The sequence below is a fragment of the Cervus canadensis genome, chromosome 23, assembly GCF_019320065.1.
Source record: "Cervus canadensis isolate Bull #8, Minnesota chromosome 23, ASM1932006v1, whole genome shotgun sequence".
Taxonomy (NCBI): domain Eukaryota; kingdom Metazoa; phylum Chordata; class Mammalia; order Artiodactyla; family Cervidae; genus Cervus; species Cervus canadensis.
In genome coordinates, this window is record NC_057408.1 from 12,024,414 (window position 1) to 12,043,860 (window position 19,447).

Below are 19,447 nucleotides of genomic sequence, written 5' to 3' on the forward strand. Positions count from 1 at the left end.
TCCTGGCCGGCTCCCTCCGCCTCCCGAGCCGCGGCTCGGCGCAGGCCCCGGGGCCGGGAGGGCAGAAACCGGGGCAGCTCGAGGGCGCGGTCCGCCGCGGGCGGCCTCCGGCGCGGCTACCCCGCGCCCGCGGCCCCGACGCCGCTCCGCGCAAATGCAGCTTCCGCGTGGCCAACAGGTCTCTCTCCCCCGAGTCAGGTGCGCTGCGGCCATCGCTCTGCCAGGCCCGGCGGCAGGACGCCCTCGGCGCCCGGCGTCTTTCAGAAGCAGCCGAACCACCTGTGCCCGGCCAGGCCCGGCCCGGCGCTGGAGGCAGTGGCCCGTGGGGACCGTGGTCCGTTCCTCGAACGCCCATGGCCGCCCCGGAACCCTGCAGTCGGCCAGAGTTTGCTTTTTTTCTGACACGTTTTGAAAGCGAAACAATTCAGAATTTCTCAAAAATGACATCCAAGCGATTTTCCCAAAATTAAATGCTCCTGAAATAATCTCGAGTGTGTTTTCTATTCTACTTTTGATTGTATTACCTTGAAAGATCAGCCAGACTCACTTGGCAATTTAATATCCTTGGAGGCTGATGTCCCAGGAATCTAAAAATATATACGTATCATGTGATTTTTTTAAAAAGAAACGGTCCGATTCGCCTGAATATCTTAAACCCCTCAGTTCGTTTTTAGTTTTCCAACAGAAGTATTACCCTTGAAATCGGAAATAATACTTTTCAAGTTTAAAATCCGACCAACTTTTTTTTTAAATTCTTTATGTTTTTTAAAAAATCAGTGGTGGCTAAAGAAGTGAAATTATATAAAAAGATTTTTGAATGCTCCCATTTTCAAAGAGAGAAGAAGTGCTGGATATTTGTGTTAATGTCTAAACAATATTGAAAACAGCAATCAAAAAGGGTTATGTCCAGAGCAAATAAATGATCGTTTTAAGGAGGTAATAAATAAAAGCGACGCCCGTCCTTGCTGTCTCAGAACAACTTGAAAACAGCTCCACTTTCAGAGTCCTTTTAAAAATCAACTGCAACTTTTGCCTTCCTTTTGAAAGAACCACAAGAAGATTTCACGCACAAGTTGACCTGAACAAAAGGACCTCACGCCAATTTTTCTTTTTGCGGGCTGACGACTGGAGGAGAGGAGAACTTTACGTATCCTTGGATTGTACTTGGGGAAACCCACTGTAAAAAGAAAGTGCGGGCGCAGCTCCACACGGCTTAAAACCGACTTCAGGGCTTTTCGGGGAGAGAAAACACAGGACTGCAACTTAAGGCCGGTGAGAAGAAAATTCGTCGACGTGGTTTTCAGGCTAACAAGTTGCTCTCTTAAAGCTCAACGTTCTTTTGGGAGGCGGGGCGGCGGGGGGGGAAATGCTACGTTGTTGAAAGAGCCAGGCTCCCCCCCACCCCCGCGCCCCTACTCCTCCAGCTAACTAACTAAATAAGCCTTCTCTGATCTTTGCAGGTTCGAGACCTCAAATTCTCCTTCACTCTTTTTATTTCCCCCAAGCATCAAATTATTTCTCCCACCAGCTTCCGAAGTGGTAGCAGCCTCTCAACCAGAATCGGAAAGAGGGGGTGGGGCTCCAGACGAGGTTCTGTTGTGAACCCCGAAGCAAGGACTGTACCCGGGCAGGGACTGCGGGCCCAGTACCCAGCCCTGGCTACAGTCACCTAGGATCCAGATCGGAGGCCCGGGGACCCACCCCCGGCGAAGTCCCCCCCCCCCCGAGAGGGCCAGGGAACCCAGGGAGGGCAGGCAGGATGAAGGACAAAAACCTGTAGGTGTGTCTCTGTGTATCTGTGTGTGTGTGTGTTGTGTGTCCTTGAGGACACAAAGCTCCATCAGGCTCCCACCTGACGGGGTGGAGGGGTGCGATCAAGGTCGGCGGACCTAGTCCCGGGCTTTCTTTGAAATTAGGCAGGCGGAAGGGCAAGAAGCTTTGCTGCGAAGCTCAGCGTTTCGGCTGACGCTGCCCCTCCAGACTGGCCGCCCCAGAGCACGTGCCGAAGTTCGCTGGGACAGGGTCTCCGCCACCCCCTCCTCTCCCCTCCCCCAAGCCCGCCCACTTCCCGCGCCCGGACTACTGAGGCTAGGTGGGTTTCGCCCAGGCTCCGACTTGCCGCTGGGTTGCAACGGCGGCCTTACTCCGCACTTTCGAATCCAGACGACGGGCTTGGGGCTCCGAGAGAACAGTTCTCCCGGTAGGGAGGGCTCCAGGAGCCTCGTTTTTCTTTCCCTAAGAGGCTAGTTGAGGGTGAGAAGAGCACTAACAAACTCCCAACTCTCCCCGACCTGGTGCAGAGTGTCCTTTGTCCACCCGAAAGTTCAGGGCAGTCCCCCACCAGCTCTGGTAACTAACTTGGCAGGGCTTTTTCCCCGAAATTAACAACATCCACACAGCGCCAGAAACAGACAAAAAAAAAAAAAAAGGACCGGTTCGGCTTTACCACCTATTAATAGAAAACTTTTAAAAACAACTTTCCTAGATTCACCTGGAATCTGAGAAGGATCAGTGAATTTCTGAGCTGAGTGACCGGAGGGAGTTGGTGAGCTAGGCTTCGGTTTTGGTTTTCCTCTCTCTGTGCCCAACCAGCCCGAGCTTTCAGGCCGAAGAAAACTGGAGGTAATGGAGATATCAAACAGTCACGATTCCGAAGACGCCCTTTCCGCCACTAGCACCCACCTTCCATCTGCAAGGATAATCACAGACTTGCGGCGTCTTCGTCACCAGGGGCTCCGAGAAAATCCAACGTCATTAAAAGGAACCCTCTATTATCACTAGTACTGTGTATAGCAACATAAGAATTTCCCCCTCCTTTGAAAATTCCCCCACAACACTGAAACAGCATTTGTCTTCCGATTCCTGCAAACGCTTGAGGCCTTTCTGGAAAACCATTATCATTCAATGGCTAGAAAATTGCTCTCTTTCCTTTAAAAAAAGAAGGGGGAAAAAAGGGCGCAGCAGCAGCTACAACAGACAACAAAAACTTTCTCCTGCATAATCCCTGCTCATGGAATGACAAAGAAATGGTATTGACTTACCCCTGAACGGATGATGTGTTTGATAAGGGGGGGACTTTTTTGAAGATTTCTGTTCGGGAGCTGCACGGACAGCTGCAATTCATGGGCGACGCTGATTGCCAGAAACGCTATGGATTGGCATGGGGTCTGCAGCGCACAGATCCTGATCAATACCCCTACACTCACACGCCAGATGGTTTGGGGAAGGACAAAAATAAAATAGTCCAAATCAACCCACCATTATGTCTTTTTGTATTGTTCTGATAAACCTAGTTGTAGCACAAATGCGTTCTCCCCAACACAAAACCTTCTTCAGGATTTTGAACGTTTAGGTGAAAATAAGCCGCCCCCCTCTACCCCCAGGGTTTGGGCTGTGGTTACTGTTGTTTAGTGAAAGACAGAGCTGTTGGGCCCGTTATCCAGGTTGGGTTTACTTGTGGTCTGTTTATTTTGTGTGTGTGTGTGTGAATAATTTATAAGTTCTCTGTTTTAATTGAATGTTCACACTCTCTCCTCAGACGCTTAAAAATTTTTTTAATGTGAAAACACATATGAAAACTCCAACAGTAAAATTTTCCAGTCTTTTCCTGCACTTGCTAACTCAAATTCAGTTTTTGTTTTTTTCTTTTGCAGTACAATAATAGCTTACATTTGTTGTCAATGTGTTTTATTTACAGGGTTCTTTTGACCCATTTAAGTGTGTGATCTTGAAGAAAGTCGGTGTTGTAAATGGGGATATTCTGAGCAAAGGATAGTCTGCTCCTGATATAATTACTGGTAATTTTAATAGTCATGAAGTAGCATTTCTGCTGTCACATTGCTATATGGTCGAGGGGAACAAGAGTGTAACTTTAAAATAAAAGAAAAAATTCTGAGATTCAGAACTTCTGAAGGCTACAGCATATGTGCTATTCAAGAGGTGGTCAGAAAGCAACTCCTCCTTTTTATTTTCTTGGACTATCGAGGGGAAAAAAATCAAAGCTATTTCAAAACATATTTGAAAATGGTATTCAATATTAGTACTCATGTTCTTAAAATTATCTTCGAGTAGATACTAAATATTTTTCCTGTTTAAAAAGAAAGGAGGGAAACATGCAAACGTAATTCAGTAAAAAAAAAAAAAAATTAGGATGATGACTAAACACGCACATTAATTTTTCTTTTAAATGGGTTGGGGGTTGAAATACAAAAATGTCAAACCACTATCAGAAAAACAACATGAAAAATCTGCTTTAATCTAGCCCAATGAAATTATACACAAAGAAGCCAATACGATTTCATGATTTCCCTGAGATCGCCAATATTGATCGAGGGAAGAGGGGGGAGGGAGGGGAGAGCGAGAAAGAGGCCAGAATATGCAACTCACCTTTCAGCTCCCCAGCACGTGACTGCTTCCAGGCACACGGAGATGCAATACCCAGGAGCAGATTTATCCTAGTAGCCTGGTAAATGAGTTTATCATTTTGAAATTTTATTTAAATGGCCACTTATATGCGGAGGTTTCTGAAAAGACGACAGTGCCTACTGAAGCCCCAGCCTGGGGTCATGGGCCACTCCTCGAGCCTGAAGCCAGGGTGGGGGGAGGCCACCTTCAGTACCAGGGCACTCGGATTCCTCTCCTGCCCTCTTTCAGTCTCTGAACACTCTTGGGCCGATAGGAGATTGCACTCTTGTGAACTTTTGTTCAACTTGATGTGTATTTCAAACATTTAACTTTCAAGTTATCCCCAAATGTCCAGTCGCCATCCATAAGGTGGAGAGTAGGAAGAGAGATGGTAGGAGATGGTGAGGGAGAGAGAAAAGTCAGAGAAACAGAAAAGTGAGGGATGCTACCTGACTAGGGCTGTGACATTAAAGATTGAGCAGCTAAGAAAAGTATATCTAGCAAATCAGGGGATCATCCACTTTCTTGCCCAGGCTTTAATAGCACAGAGAAGAGGCTATCTGAAAGAATAATTGGCAAGATTTGGGCCAGAACTCAATAAAGTTGATCTGTAAATAGTGTCACCGTACATTCATGTGACAGGATGATGGGGGGGGGGGGATTTTTTTTTTTTTTTTTTTTTGGCTCTGTATCTAGAATAGAGAGGAGGGCGGCCATAAAAGGTGACTGAGACTAAGAACTGTTTTCCAAATGAATAAAACCTTTCTCTAGCGCCAGGAAGGCATATACAGTATTCCAGCCTGTGTCCTTGTTTTCTTATCAAGTTTTCTCTAACAGCTGGAAGTGGTTGGAGGGGGCTGTCTTAAGGAGACCCCCTGCTCTTCTTTTGACAGCTGATCAAAAGAAAATAGGTCACGCTTCTCAAACTTATGTCCACCCTGTCCTTAATTACTGTCTCTTTAAACAAAGGCAACATCTGCGCAACCTCAGCTAGCTTGAATCTTCGGAGGCAAACAGAGAGCGCAACCTGCTTTGGAAGAAGCAGCTACTTTTAAGGCTTTCCGTGCGGAGCGGCTCTCGGCCTTCCACCAGCCCTCCACCCCAACCCCGGGCCGCAGAAATCTGCCCCTTCTCTCTACGCGCGCTCCATTCCCAGTAGCCGACCGGGGGTTAGTCAACAACGGAAATACTGGGTTCGTGAAGGTGCACTTTTCAAAGCTGCGACTTGCGAGCGTTCTGGAACTGACCAAGGCTCTGTTCTTTTCAAAACCAAGGCTTGGATATGCAGATCTGGGCTCCAGGTCATCTACCCACAGCCTTAACCCCGGGCGTCCCTCTCCTAGGATTTGAGGGACGTGTGTGTGTGTGTGTGTGTGTAAAGATCGGTAACCTTGCGGACGGTTTACACACTCCCAGTACCCCGAAGTTTGCTTGCTACAGGCATCGGCAAACAAGCCCACTGTACACGGCCCCCACCCCCAGCCTCTCCACCCCACCTCCCCACCCACTCCTTTCCAACTCGCTCCCGCAGCCAGCATATGGTCACCTTGAAACCGCAGCTTCTGGTGTTCCAGTTTTGTTTTGCAATCTAGCAGGGCCCTTCTGAAGGCTCATAACTAAGAGATTTATGGGCTTGTTGGGTAATTAAATGATGTGATCGTGTTAACTTTGCATGCATCACAGAGGCCCGCTCGGGGGCGGCGAGGGCGCTGGTTGTTCCCTTCGCCCCGTAGACTATGCACGCCCCAGTCTCGGGGATTTACCGTGCATTACAATACATTAGCGACTGCGTTTTTTAAAAAGCTGCATTACTGGCTCCCAGCTAGTGACCCTCGGGTAGTGGCTTGTTAGGAGACGTGAGTTTGCGTTTAACAGCCGTACGCAGTTGGCTTACTAGCCTCGAGAAAAGCTTTGGGGTGAAGCAAAGCCCTTTAGTCCGGTCGTGGCAGCTCGGAAGAGACACAGAGCGGCATCTCCAGCGTGATTTCTCCCCCTCGCCCGCACACTCGCCTCTCTCTCCGCACCACGCTCCCCTCCCCTCCGTCCCTCCCCTTGACGTTTGATTCCAGCGGCCAGGGAGGGGGAAAAAAGAGAGGCATAGAGCCGTCAGCCAAACCTGAACCACGCGGCCCCGCCCCCTCCACAGCCATTGGTCGCGGCGCGCAGGAGGCCCGCCCCCCCGGGGGAAGCTGCGGCCGCCGAGTGGCTACCCGCGACGCCCGTCGGGCGCTGCCCCGCCCCGAGCCCGGGCGGGTTAGGTTGGCCGCCCGGACGAGCGGCAGAGCCCTTCTGGACAGCTCCCGCTCGCGCAGACGGAGGACGGCGGCGCCGGAGCGGGCTCGGACATGGCGAGGCAGCGCGCCGGCCCGCGCGGCGGGGCCCGGTGACCCTCCCGCGCCCGCCCGCCTCCCGCACGCGCGCCCCGCCCGCCCCCGCCCCGGTCGCGCCCGCCCACAACCCGGGGCGCACACCCGCACGCGCGCTCCCCCTGCGCACACACACACATACACACACACACGCTCTCCCGTGCCCTCCGTCGCCGCCCGCAGCCGAGCTCCGCCACGCGCGCCTCGCCAGCCCGCCGGCCGCCCCCGCCGCTGCCGCCGCCGCCGCCGCCCCCGGGCCCCGATGGACTGAATGAAGGCTGCCTACACCGCCTATCGATGCCTCACCAAAGACCTAGAAGGCTGCGCCATGAACCCGGAGCTGACAATGGAAAGTCTGGGCACTTTGCACGGGCCGGCCGGCGGCGGCAGTGGCGGGGGCGGCGGCGGCGGGGGCGGCGGGGGCGGCGGCGGGGGCCCGGGCCATGAGCCGGAGCTGCTGGCCAGCCCTAGCCCCCACCACGCGGGCCGCGGCGCCGCCGGCTCGCTGCGGGGCCCTCCGCCGCCGCCCCCGCCGCCGCCGCCAACGGCGCACCAGGAGCTGGGCACGGCGGCCGCGGCTGCGGCGGCGGCGGCGGCATCGCGCTCGGCCATGGTCACTAGCATGGCCTCGATCCTGGACGGCGGCGACTACCGGCCCGAGCTGTCCATCCCGCTCCACCACGCCATGAGCATGTCCTGCGACTCGTCCCCGCCCGGCATGGGCATGAGCAACACCTACACCACGCTGACGCCGCTGCAGCCGCTGCCGCCCATCTCCACCGTCTCGGACAAGTTCCACCACCCGCACCCGCACCCGCACCCGCACCCGCACCATCACCATCACCACCAGCAGCGCCTCTCGGGCAACGTCAGCGGCAGCTTCGCGCTCTTGCGCGACGAGCGCGGGCTCCCGGCCATGAACAGCCTCTACAGCCCCTACAAGGAGATGCCGGGCATGGGCCAGAGCCTGTCCCCGCTGGCCGCCACCCCGCTGGGCAACGGGCTGGGCGGTCTCCACAACGCGCAGCAGAGCCTGCCCAACTACGGGCCCCCGGGCCCCGACAAGATGCTCAGCCCCAACTTCGACGCGCACCACACTGCCATGCTGACCCGCGGCGACCAGCACCTGTCCCGCGGCCTGGGCACCCCGCCCGCGGCCATGATGTCGCACCTCAACGGCCTGCACCACCCGGGCCACGCTCAGTCCCACGGGCCGGTGCTGGCGCCCAGCCGCGAGAGGCCACCCTCGTCGTCTTCGGGATCGCAGGTGGCCACCTCCGGCCAGCTGGAGGAGATCAACACCAAAGAGGTGGCCCAGCGCATCACCGCCGAGCTGAAGCGCTACAGCATCCCACAGGCGATCTTCGCGCAGAGGGTGTTGTGCCGGTCTCAGGGGACACTCTCCGACCTGCTCCGGAACCCCAAACCGTGGAGTAAACTCAAATCTGGCAGGGAGACCTTCCGCAGGATGTGGAAGTGGTTGCAGGAGCCCGAGTTCCAGCGTATGTCCGCCTTACGCCTGGCAGGTAAGCTCAGAGGGCCGTCTGGAGGCGGGCTGCCCGGGTGCGGGCACCGAGCCTCCCCTCCGGGTCCCCTGCCCCTGTCCCTCCAGGCTTGCCACTTGTTCTCCACTCCATTCCTTCTCCGTTTCCTCTTTCTCCCCTCGTTTCTGTGTTCTCCCTTGCTCTTTCTCTCCCTTCTCACCTCCTTGTCTCGAGCTTCTTGAGCGATCCCATCCCGGTTTTGGTCGCACTCTGCTCACCGTGCCAAGCACTCTGCGCTCTCTTTCGGACCTCCCCCAGTTGTGGGAAGCACCAGGAGGGTGTGCGGTGTCCACTAGGAGCCCTCTCGTTCCCAGACTCCCGGGGACGGCGGGGTTGCCTCTATTTAGAACCCTGTGCGCTTGAACTCTTGTTCAGACAATACATTTCACTTCTCCCAGCTGCCTGGTCTCCCCAGATAGAGGCAGTTGGTGGCGAGAGGTAGTGGGCTTTAGAGGGGGAAGAGATCTTTCTGCGGTCTTTCTCCCCACCATGTTGGGCAAACTTATTCGGTCACTGACAGGAAGCACAGCCTTGCCCACGCGGAGCACCGGGGTGGGGGGGCCGGGATACAACCGCGCTTCCGGAGCCAGTCTCCGGCCTTGACATTGGCGCGGGGACTTTGTGATGGAAAGAGCGGGCTGGGGCCAGCGCCCGTGTCCCTGCCCACAGTGAGGTTGGGACTGCCACATTCACCCCTCTGGGAGGACAGGAGAGGGGAAACTCAGAGCGGGGAGCGTCCTGCCTTACTGGCCGGCCGCCCTTTGCCCGGCTCCCAGCGTTGGCCGCGATGTGCCGAGGTGTGGCTGGACCCCGGGGACGAGGCTGGGAGCTCGCGGAAAGAGGGTGCTGAGAAATTAAGATGCAGGTTAGTTAACGCCTCCTGGGCGCTGGGCTCCCGGCTCCGCCTTTGCATTAAGCGGACGCGGGTGGTGCGCCGGGCTCGGCGACGGGGAGGGCCGGCGACCGGCGGGAGGGGACGGGTTGACGCGCCGGTTACATTGTTCTGGAGTCGGCTTGGGCTCTTTGTGCCTCCTCTAGCGGCCGAGCCGCGAGGTACAGCCCTCTATTGTTCTAGGAGCGCAGAAACCTCCCGTGTGGGCGGCGGGAGCCGAGAGAAAGGCGCAGCCCGGGCTGCGGCTGGTACTCGGGTGCGCGCTTTTGTGCCCCGGCGCGGTGTGCGTGGCGGTTGCGCTGCGTCCCCGGGGACCCTGCCACGGGCCGGGAGGGGCGAAGTGTCCAAGTGCCCCGCCGCGGAGGACGCACGGCCCCCGACTGCAGGCCGGAATTGGGCGGCTTCTTTTGGACTGAGCCACCTCTCCCGACCGTCAGATTGTCTGGGGGACAATTCGAGGTGGCGGTCATTTACATAAGGGAGCGGGGAGCCCGAAGTTCCGAGCCGCGCACAACGGGCTTCCGGAGGTAGAGCTCAAGCTTCCTCTCAGGCTCCCTGGGGCTTTCCTCGCACCATTGAGCCTGGCTCCTGGGGTGCACTCTGCCGACGCTGGACAGGGTTGGGGGATGTGACAGGCGGTGGGGAGGGGGCGTTTCCACTCTGACAGCCGCCGTCTGCCTTTGCCTGTTGGAGGATTCCAGTCTCTAGTCCGAAACCGCCCGCAGTTTCGGTCCGAAAAGGTCCTGAAAACTAGGTCCGCCACCCCCAGAGCTTCCCCAAGTCGGTGAACTCCAAATAGTTCTGCATGGATCTCGAAACCTACTTTCTCTTTCTCCTAGCTTACTCTTCATCCTCTCCTACCGTTTTCTCTGATTGCTCTTGGTCCCTTGAAAAGATTAAGCAGGAAATAGTATCAGTGAAAAATGGACTGGAAGCCTACTGACAATTCCAAACGGTGTGGTCCCCCCTCTTTGTCTTAGGCCCCCCGAACATGCCCTTAGTCCCTCTCCGAGAGTTCTAGCGAGGACGGGCTTCCTGGGCACAGGCAGCAGAAGAAACTTGACAGTCGGTCTCGGGGAAGGGAGGCCAGGGTAAGGAAGACAGGGCGACAGGGCTTCTTACCCGGCTCATCTCAGAGCACTGCCGCCCCCTCATGCCTGTCCGGCAGAGGACAGAGCTTTTTTTTAAAAAGCCAGCCTTCTGCCCACATCTGTCTGAAAGGGAGCTGGAAAGAAATGCTTTGCTTGTCAGCGGGTCTCAAGCCTTTTTGCAAAAGTATCGGAGGATTAGGGAGAGTATGGCATCCGTGGGGGACCGCAGTCCCACCACCCATCGCCGAAGAGTCCCCAGGCCAGTCCTGGGGGGCTGGCCTCATGGGGCACCAGGGCTTTTCAGAGCAGGAGGCCAAGAGCTTCCTTGGGCGAGTGGAAATCTCCTGCCAGGGACCCCACTTTGCTCAAGCATTCAAATGCATGTCTGTTTTATTACCCCGAGTTGAAAAGGGACAAGAGCTTTAGCCTTTTTATCTGGCCATTTTATCAGCAACTACAAGTGTGTCGAGTGGTTATTATTACACAGGAGTCTTTTCAGCTTGGGGTCAGTAGATCAGTCTCTTCAGACACTGACGCAGAAGCTGGGCCTGGTAAGTAGGTATTATGTGCTCAGGAGCGCTAGCGAAAGGGAGCAAATGGAGAAGAAACACCAAGGCCTTCTCCTCCAGGAGTATTGATCCCACTCTCACAGCGGACTCACAGTGTGGAGGGCTCCTGGGGCTTTCAGCAAACCCGGTGGGGTCTTTTCAGCAAGACCCTGATGTGGGAACCTGGCAGAGAGCAACCGGCCCCCATCTCACCAAGACCAAGTCTCTCTCTGTCTCGTCTTGATTTCTCTATCTTCTCAACTTCTCTATCTCTTCTTAATTTCTCTTTCTGGTTCTCATTTTGGGTCTTGCCAGAGGCCTAAGCAGGCAGGGGTTTGAGGGAACCCTGAATTAAGAATTAAGACGTCTGCTTCGGGCCAGCACTGCCCGCCTCTCCAGGAGGTGGAGTGCACCCTATCACAGCAGAAGGGGGCCTTGCTCTGCTCCTTTCCCACTGCAGGGGTGCTGGACCCACAGCCCCAGGTAGTATTTTAAAGGGGAAGGGAGAAGATGTCGGGGAAACTCAGGTTCGATTTCAGAGAAAGGGGTTCCAAGTGCACGACTCCGTTCATAAAGAATGGCCACAGTGGAAACTGTTTGCGACCACACCGGGTTGGGCCTCCTCCGCTGCGTGCAGGGTTGACTCCTGCAGGGCAGTTTTTATTAACCCGAGGAGAGGCCTAAGGGGGGGGGGGGCGGCAACTCCCCAGCGGCTTCCAGCACAAACTCTCTCTGGCTTTGAGCCCAAGAGGCCTCTGAACCAAGCACAGACACGAAACAGGAAAGACGGAGAGGCGAGACAGTGGAGGGGCACCTCGTGGAGGGAAAGAGCGCTCCCCATGGCGAGAGTTGGTTTCCTCCGACAGCTGGAAGACAGAGCAGAGCCCCCGACGACCCTCGACCCTCGCGGCCAAGGTTTCGGCCTCCTGTGAGCCGGACTCCCCGGGCGGCCGGCGGGGGAGCCTGTCTCCTGTCCCCACGGCGGACAGGCGCCTGACGTGCTCCGGGCAGCAGCTCCCAGCGGCCGATCAGGAGCCAACTCTGTTCCAGCGGCGGCGGCAAACCCTTAACCAACCCACCGGGATGTCACCTGGGCCCCCTGACACCCGCGGCGGAGCGTGGCCGGGCCAGTGGGCCGCGGCGCCTTCCAGGGGCTCTCGGCGCGCCTGCGGCTCCTTTGGGGCCGAGGGGACGTCCGGAGGCCTCGCTGAGCCTGGGGTGAGCCTCAGGGTGGGGACTGGGACCCCGTTCACAGAGACCTTCCCCCTCCCTCGCCGGCGCCCAGTCGGTCCCAGTGTCTTTGCCGCCGGGTCAGCGGCCCTTGTCGGTACGGCGCACCCGTGTTCAGTCGTGCCAGCTGGTTGGGTGAATAATTGGAAAGCTCGCCACCATCCTTTCTTGGTCAAGTCCTCGGTGGCCTCGAGAATACCTTCCTAATTCACTTTGGGGTGGGCGGGAGCGGGCCAGAGCGGCGGAGGGCAGTGAACCCGTGCGCGGGAGAAGTAGCCCAGGAGGCCGCGCGCCCTGGACGCCAGAGGCGGCGCCTTTATTTTCCTTCCAGGCTTTGCGCCGTGTGGGTATGTCACTTTCCTCAAACAAATGTGTATATGGAGGGAGATCGATGCTGATAATGTTTAGAAGATTAAAAGAGCATTAATGCTGGCAACGAGAACGTAAACGTGTGGACCCAGATTTCATTGATCCGGAATCCGATCCGGCGCGTTTCCAGTAAACCCGACGGGCGACCTCTTCCCAGCAGAGCGCACGCCAGCGGCCCGGCTCCCCGGCGCTCCCGCCGCGCCGCCTCCCCAGCTCCAGGCCGGCGCTCGGGTCTGGCGGCCGCCCCAGCCCACCCTTCCAACCCCCGTCTTCTCTGTCGCCGGGCTGCCAACCTCTGGCCCTGTCTCCGTGCTCCCCGCGCGCGCTCCTCGCACGCGCTCCCCGAGTGGCGGGTGGCGGGTGTCCCCGAAGGCGCCGCGCGGGAAGCGAGTCCTCCCTCGCTTGGGGGGCCTTCGCCTTCGCCCGTGCCGCCCGCATCGGTTCCAGTAGGACCCAGGGCAACTTCTCTCCTCAGCCGAAACAATCCGAAACCATCCGGGAAATCTGGTCACCCCTCGTTACGCGGGATACTCCGAGCTGAACGTTAGAAACGAGGTCTCTAAAGCTGCCTAGGAACCTCGCAGCTTCCTGATCCGCGGATCCATACCCATCTAGATTTGTCCTCCTTAAGAAAGAACATTCGCATTAAATGGTCCCACTTGCAGACTTTCTACACCGATGCGTTAGTTGGACAATTAAACGAGGCCCCAGTGACAGTGGCCTAGGCATCACCCTCTATGGTCTGCTCTGCTCTGGGCTAATTGGGTCAACGAGGGGAGAATCTTGTTTCTTACCCCGCCTGGGGCAGGATGATGAAAAAAAACAGCCCGGGGGACTGCCAGCCTCCTGGGGACTGGAGCGATTTTCCCTTCTGAGACCCGGGACTGAGGCCTGGCCCCCTGGTAGGAAAGTTTTCTCTGAGACATCTGCCTTGATGGGGAAAAGGAAAGAACTTCAAAGCTCTTCCTTCCCCCGGCAGGGAGACTTCCACCCTGCCAACCTTTCCGATCTCGCTCAGTGGCTGGCTCTTGCAGAAGGAACACCAAGGTGAATGAAGGAAAGAAAGAGAAAGTTGGGGCAGTGGTGCGGGTGAGACCAGAACTAAATCGTTCAGGTTTTTATTATTATTATAAGTTCTCCAATTTGAGAAAAACGAAAGCTTTTCCTTCAAGAGAAGGTTTCAACCTGGAAGAAAGGAGTGTTTTCCTTCCTTCTCCAAGAAGGAGATGAGAAGAAGGAGGAAGGAAAGGAGATAGGACAAAAACAAATCTGGCGTTTTTCTGCCTCGAGGGGCGGCCAAGGGGCAGCAGTTATTTCTTTCTGTTCTCCCCAGAGACGGGCTAATCTTCCCACCAATGGGTTTCCTTAAAGAAGGGGGCTTTCAAACGGTTCCTTGATGCCTAGCCCTACCCCCTCTTCTGAAAATGAACTTGAGTCAGCTCAGATGATCAGATACAGAAACCAAAAATCGTGTGTGGTTTCCACCTGGTGTGGCCCCTCCCCACAAGCCCCAGGGGAAGGGTCCTCAGGTTCCGAAAGAGGTGAGCAGGCTTTCAAAGGGTGGACTCCTCGAGTCTCCCGCACCCCTATCCTAGAATCTTCAAGCCCCTCCTAGAGTCCTCAAACAGGGCTGGATTCCTGGGGAATGCTGGCGGTGAGGCAGAGGGGACATTGGGCCCCCAGGTGCCCCGTGTCCCCAGGAGGAGAGTGGGCCCCCTTCTCTCTAGGGGCACCGGACTGCCCAGAGGTGCCAGGGCAGGGTTTACCTCCTGGAGCTCCAGGTAGGAACCAGAGGGGCAAACGAGGCCGCCTCCGCCGCTGCCTTCACTGCACAACCTCACTTTAGGGGGAGCCGTAGTTTTCTGGGCCTTAGAACCAGTTCTTCGAAGGAAAGATCAGGGCAAGCGGGTTGCCCGGTTCACACTGTTGCGGCGGCTGGTGTCGGCAGAAACTGTCTGGAGGAGAAGTGGCGTTGTGTCGGGCGTCCCTGGAGGAATGAAAACCTCAGAGGAGAAGCAGGGATTCCGTTTCTGGGTTCCTGCCAGAGGAAGGGAACCGAGGAGGGAATAAAATGCGAGCACCGTCTGGATAAAGGGCCCTGGGGAGAAGGGTGAATGATGAGGACCCCAGGGCCTGAACCTTCGTCTACAGACCCTGGGCTGTCCTCAGCCCCGGCCTGCTCAGGGGCCCTTGTTTTCCCTGACCTGGGAAAATTGCTTTTCCTGGTGGGGGGAGGCGTTATGAGGGGGCCCAAGAAGGATATTCATGCTGTCAGGCACAGAGCCTGTACATGTGAGCTGTACCCCAGCACCCCATCCGTCCCCCTAATGCACAGCCGTGCCTTTGGGGAAAGCTCTACGATCCCGGGTCTCCAGGCTAAGGCTCTGAGGAATGGACTCAGGTTTTTGTGGGGCAGGGGAGGAGGGGCAGGGGCCCTGATTGGGTGACTGAGCCCATCTCATGCATAGCAGGGTGCGGAAGGGCCAGGCGTGGGCTGTGCAGACAGGGCTAGTCTCGGTGGGGGGAAGATTCCTCGGGGCTGTGGACATTTGTCAGGAAAACCGTCCCACGTAAACTGTCCCAGAGGGAGAGGAGGCGCTGCGTTCCCCCTCGGTGCCCCTCTCGCCGTCTGAAGATCCATTACTCTTCTGTAGAAAGCAGACTTTGTTTGGGTTGGGAGCACACCTCCAGCGTAATTTAATCAGCATTGGACTTTGGCTCGCGTAATCAAATATACATATACTTTCTCCTGCAGGAAGAAAAATAATTTCTATGTAACCAGCATTGACTTGAAGTCATGTCATTTCTGGAAAGCATCACATTTTTAAAGGGAAAGGTAAAATTGAGGGGGGAAAGAACCCACAGTTTTTCGGTGGTTTGCCTCGAAATAGCTAAGAGAGCCAGTTACCACCTGAGAAAGGATGGAAGGAACATTCTAGAAACTGAAATATATGGGCTGCTCCAATTGTAAGTGTCCCACTCCAGCTTCTTCTGTGTAGTCAGCCTGCCAGATCTGTGTTGGTACAGTTAGTAGGTTGACCGACTCCTAGGAATTTAGGCTTTGTGTTTGCATTGAGGCATCTTTGGAAGAATCGGGTTCTCCCTTGCTCCATTTCTGTCTGTTTTCTTTGGAGAGACCACAGGCAGTAGCCGCAGGATCCCAATGGGCAGCAAGCCCACCCCACCCCCAGGGCCTGGAGCATCCCCCAGAACAAGCCTGGCCGCCCCACCCCCCAGAGCGAGGCTCTGGGCTGTACCCAAGTTGGGTCTGTTAGGGAATCTGTTGTAAACACAGATCCATTGATTTGCATTTGTCAGAGAGTAAAGTTAAACCAGTGAAAAGAGAAGCCCTTACCCTTTTATGCAGGGCCAGGGAAACCTTTCATATTGATCCTATTGATCCAACCTTTCCCTTTAAGGAAACCACATAGTTAAAGACCCTCGTTCAATAGATTTACCCTTCGCGCTTGTGATATTCCTTTAAGTGTTCTCATCTAGGCTAGCTGGGCATTAAGCCCACACTCCAAACCAAACAGAAATGAAAAGGGGGTGTGAGGGGAGGAGTCATGAGGCAGAATTGTGGTAAGTGAAACTGAATCAAACTGAAATGCATAATGACTCGGTTGGGGATGTTTTACTCATTCTTCTGAGATGACACGCAGGGATAAGAACAAAACAGATGCATTTAACACGTTTCCTCTCCCTTTCCCTTCCGTTCCCTCCCCTCCTCTCTCCCCCCAAAACAAACTCTGTTTAGGTGCTAGACTAACATCACGGGAACATCACTTTCTACTGTGAAATTATTTCAATAAAGCAGCTAGCTTGCTTCATTAAAACTGGTTCCCTTAAAGGCAGTAAAACTTCCACAGAAATTCTTTTGGTTCATTTGTAGCGGATTGGGAATAAAATTTGTCCCCAGATATGCAATGTTTCGGACTCTGTGTGCATGAGCACTGAAGTCACTTTCGAAGAGAAGGGCTTGGAGTTGTGTCTTCTGATGGAAGAGGGTGGAAACCAGACCAGGAGTAAGGAACCACTTTTTCTTCTAGAGCAGTGTAGATGGAACAGGAATAAGTATTGCTTGCCACCCCTCATGTTTACAGAGACGAAAATGAAAGTCCCCTTTGTTTCCAGAACTGTGGGCATGATCTGTTTTATTTCTTCCTTGACCCTTTTTGTTCTGTAAATAACATCCATTTGCGATTTTTTTTTCCAACATGTTCTATGCGGTATACATAATTGGCTCTCTCTTGGGTTGAGTTCAGGCATTCATGTTTGTTTTATGTGATTGAAAAATATTAATGATTCCTTAGGTGAGCTAATGTATTTATCTGCTGAGTGAGTTCAAAGGGCAGAGTTCAGCTATGGTTCAGGTTAATTGAACAGGAAGCTGTGAGCTCTCCAGCCTGTGTTGAACAAGGGACCAGTTCCTTAAAATATCACACTCAGCAAACACACAGTTTCACTGTCTTCATCCTGGAGTCTGATGTAAGAGGCTCAGATCCACTTGGACTGCTTGTTTAAAAACCCAAAGCAAAAGCAGAGCAACGGCAACAAAGCCCCCCGAGTCCCCCTCAGGGAAGAAGAGTTTTCTCATTGGCTAATTGCTTTATTGGTAGCACTGACCTGCGAGCAGCTGCAGCGGCCTGGATGAAGGCTCCGGCCTCAGAATAATGCGCTCCATTAGAACAGGGCAAGGCATTTTTTGTTTACTCAATTGGAGCTCCCTGCAAAGTGCCATTAACCCCAGCCCAGCCGAGTGTGTGTCGCAAAAGCCAAAGGTCACGCCAGTCAGGCTGTAGGCACAGCCAGCTCTGCCCTGGTGGGAGGGAGGAGGTGTTCTGCTGCCATGGCCCTCTCAGAGCTCGGTCCAGCCCTGTGGGCCCCTCCAGGGCCCTCACCAGAGCAAGCACTTGCACAACTTGTTTGCATTTCCCAATTGCTGAATCATGTTACTGATGATTACACAGTTTTGATCTGAGACCCATCAGTCACACACGGAAGGGAAAAAAATACTCCCGGCTGACCTTGTCTCTTATTTATGTTCCCTTCCTCATTCTGTGTTACAGTAAATAGAATTGTGCAAACGGTGCTTTTTAGCAGGAATGTAGTCTGAATAAGTGCTTGGATCAAGAAGACCGAGCTCCAAACCTGGGCGGGGGAGGGGGTTGTTTAGCAGAAAGGTTTGAGATGGAGCCAGGAGCACAGTCAGGCTTCTACCAAGAGCACCTTGAGCCAGAGCGCCACCTGCCGGGCGTCTCCTAACTGCAGTAAGCCTTGCGCCCCTAAGGGCCAAGCTCTTTCCTTCACTTTGTTCCTAGTATCTGTGTCTCCATTCCCCACCCTCCTGACCACTACCCATATTTCCCTAGGAATTTCTTAGGGGGCTTTTTCTTGGTCCCTTGGAACTCTAACCTCTGCCTGTTCTAATAAGTTGCTAAGGAGAAATCGGCAGTTTTGCTGTGATGGGTAAGATGATTCACCCACCCCGCCCTGCACATTGAAGTAATAGTCTCCTGCTTAGTTGGAAAGTGCTTGGGAGGAGAACAGGGGCAGAGGAAGCAAAAAAAAATCTGTGGGAGAGAAGAGGAATGTTATGTGTATAAGAGAAACGGCTCAGTTGATGGTGCCAGTGAGGACTGTGCCAACTATAAGGTGTTCTGCAAAGGCAAAATATTGTACCAGGGAGAGGTGGATGAGAGAGAATCAGTGTGTGCAGAGAGGACGTCAGGAAAGACATGCCAGGTCAGAGGGTGGGCTCTGACCCAGAGGTGGGCTCTGGGAAGTCCCCGGGGAAGAGAAGAAGTGAACCAGCCGTTTTGCAGTTGCAAAGAAGTGAGCCACCGAGCTACACCTGGAGCCAGACTGGGGTGCCGGCTGAGGCTGTGTCTGCAGCGGCTGTTTCCAGGCTCGCTTCCCCTTGGTCCCGACCGCTGCCCCCGACAGCGGAGCGCCAGTGGGTGGGTTGCCGCCTGCACGCCCCTGGTGCAGACTTCAGCACCACGAACAGCGCCACGGAGCGCCCCAAGAGCCGGCGCTCACCCGCGCTGAGCAGAGCAAACTTACATCTCAGCCCAGAGAAAGGGCCCAGGTCCTCTGCCGGGTTAAGTTCGGGCGGCGCCCTCCCTGATCAGCAGCTCCAGCTCTCTGATCTGGGAGCCCGAGACTGAACAGGGCCTCCGATTGTCCTCTCGCCCGCGGCTTCGGCTCTCTGTGTGAGGTCGGCGTTAATAAAGGGAGAGAGGTGATGGTGTAAGGACCAAAGATGCTGAAGGACGCCTTTCTTTCCGAGAGGAAGAGCGTTACCTCTGTGTGTGTGTTGGGGCGGGGGGGGGGGGGGGGCGGGGGATTGAACTGGCTTCTGCAGGCACTGACTGCTATTCTCAACATGGTATTTCAGATTTAGAGTTTCCTTTCAAGGCTTATCTTCTGGTTGCCCCATACACAAATGCACAAAAACAGATTCCCCCCACCACATGATTTTTGCAAACACAGTTTTTCATTATTTTAACCAAGATTCTCACATCATGTCAGGAGTCATGTTGCCAGGCTGCCTCCAGTGAGGCAGGTTGGAGTTCTTGAGATTATTCCTCGATGGGACAGTCTTTAAGAGGGACCTCTCCACCGCTTCCGTGGGCCCAGGGTGGTGTCTCTTCCGCATGACCCTGGCCACGGTGAGAGCTGACGTTAGGCACTGACCCCTGCCTCTGGCCGTTTTCAGTCCATTGCTCCACTTTATTTGCATCTTTTAGTCCAGAGAAACGGAGAAGGCAATGGCAACCCACTCCAGTACTCTTGTCTGGAAAATCCCATGGAGGGAGGAGCCTGATGGGCTGCAGTCCATGGGGTCGCAAAGAGTCGGACATGACTGAATGACTTTACTTTCACTTTTCACGTTCATGCATTGGAGAAGGAAATGGCAACCCACTCCAGTGTTCTTGCCTGGAGAATCCCAGTGATGGTGGAGCCTGGTGGGCTGCCATCTATGGGGTTGCACAGAGTC

The 19,447-nt window shown here is 54.9% G+C and overlaps 1 protein-coding gene across 1 annotated transcript in view; it reads left to right on the forward strand.

Moving 5' to 3' along the window:
• Window positions 1-6,733: 6,733 nt before the first annotated feature.
• ONECUT2 (one cut homeobox 2) overlaps window positions 6,734-19,447 on the forward strand; it is a 55,462-nt gene continuing 42,748 nt past the window's right edge. Inside the window, exon 1 of the mRNA XM_043444337.1 lies at window positions 6,734-8,296. Coding sequence (XP_043300272.1) covers window positions 7,042-8,296 — 1,255 coding nt within the window. The 5' untranslated portion in view covers window positions 6,734-7,041. The remainder of the gene's footprint in view (window positions 8,297-19,447) is intronic.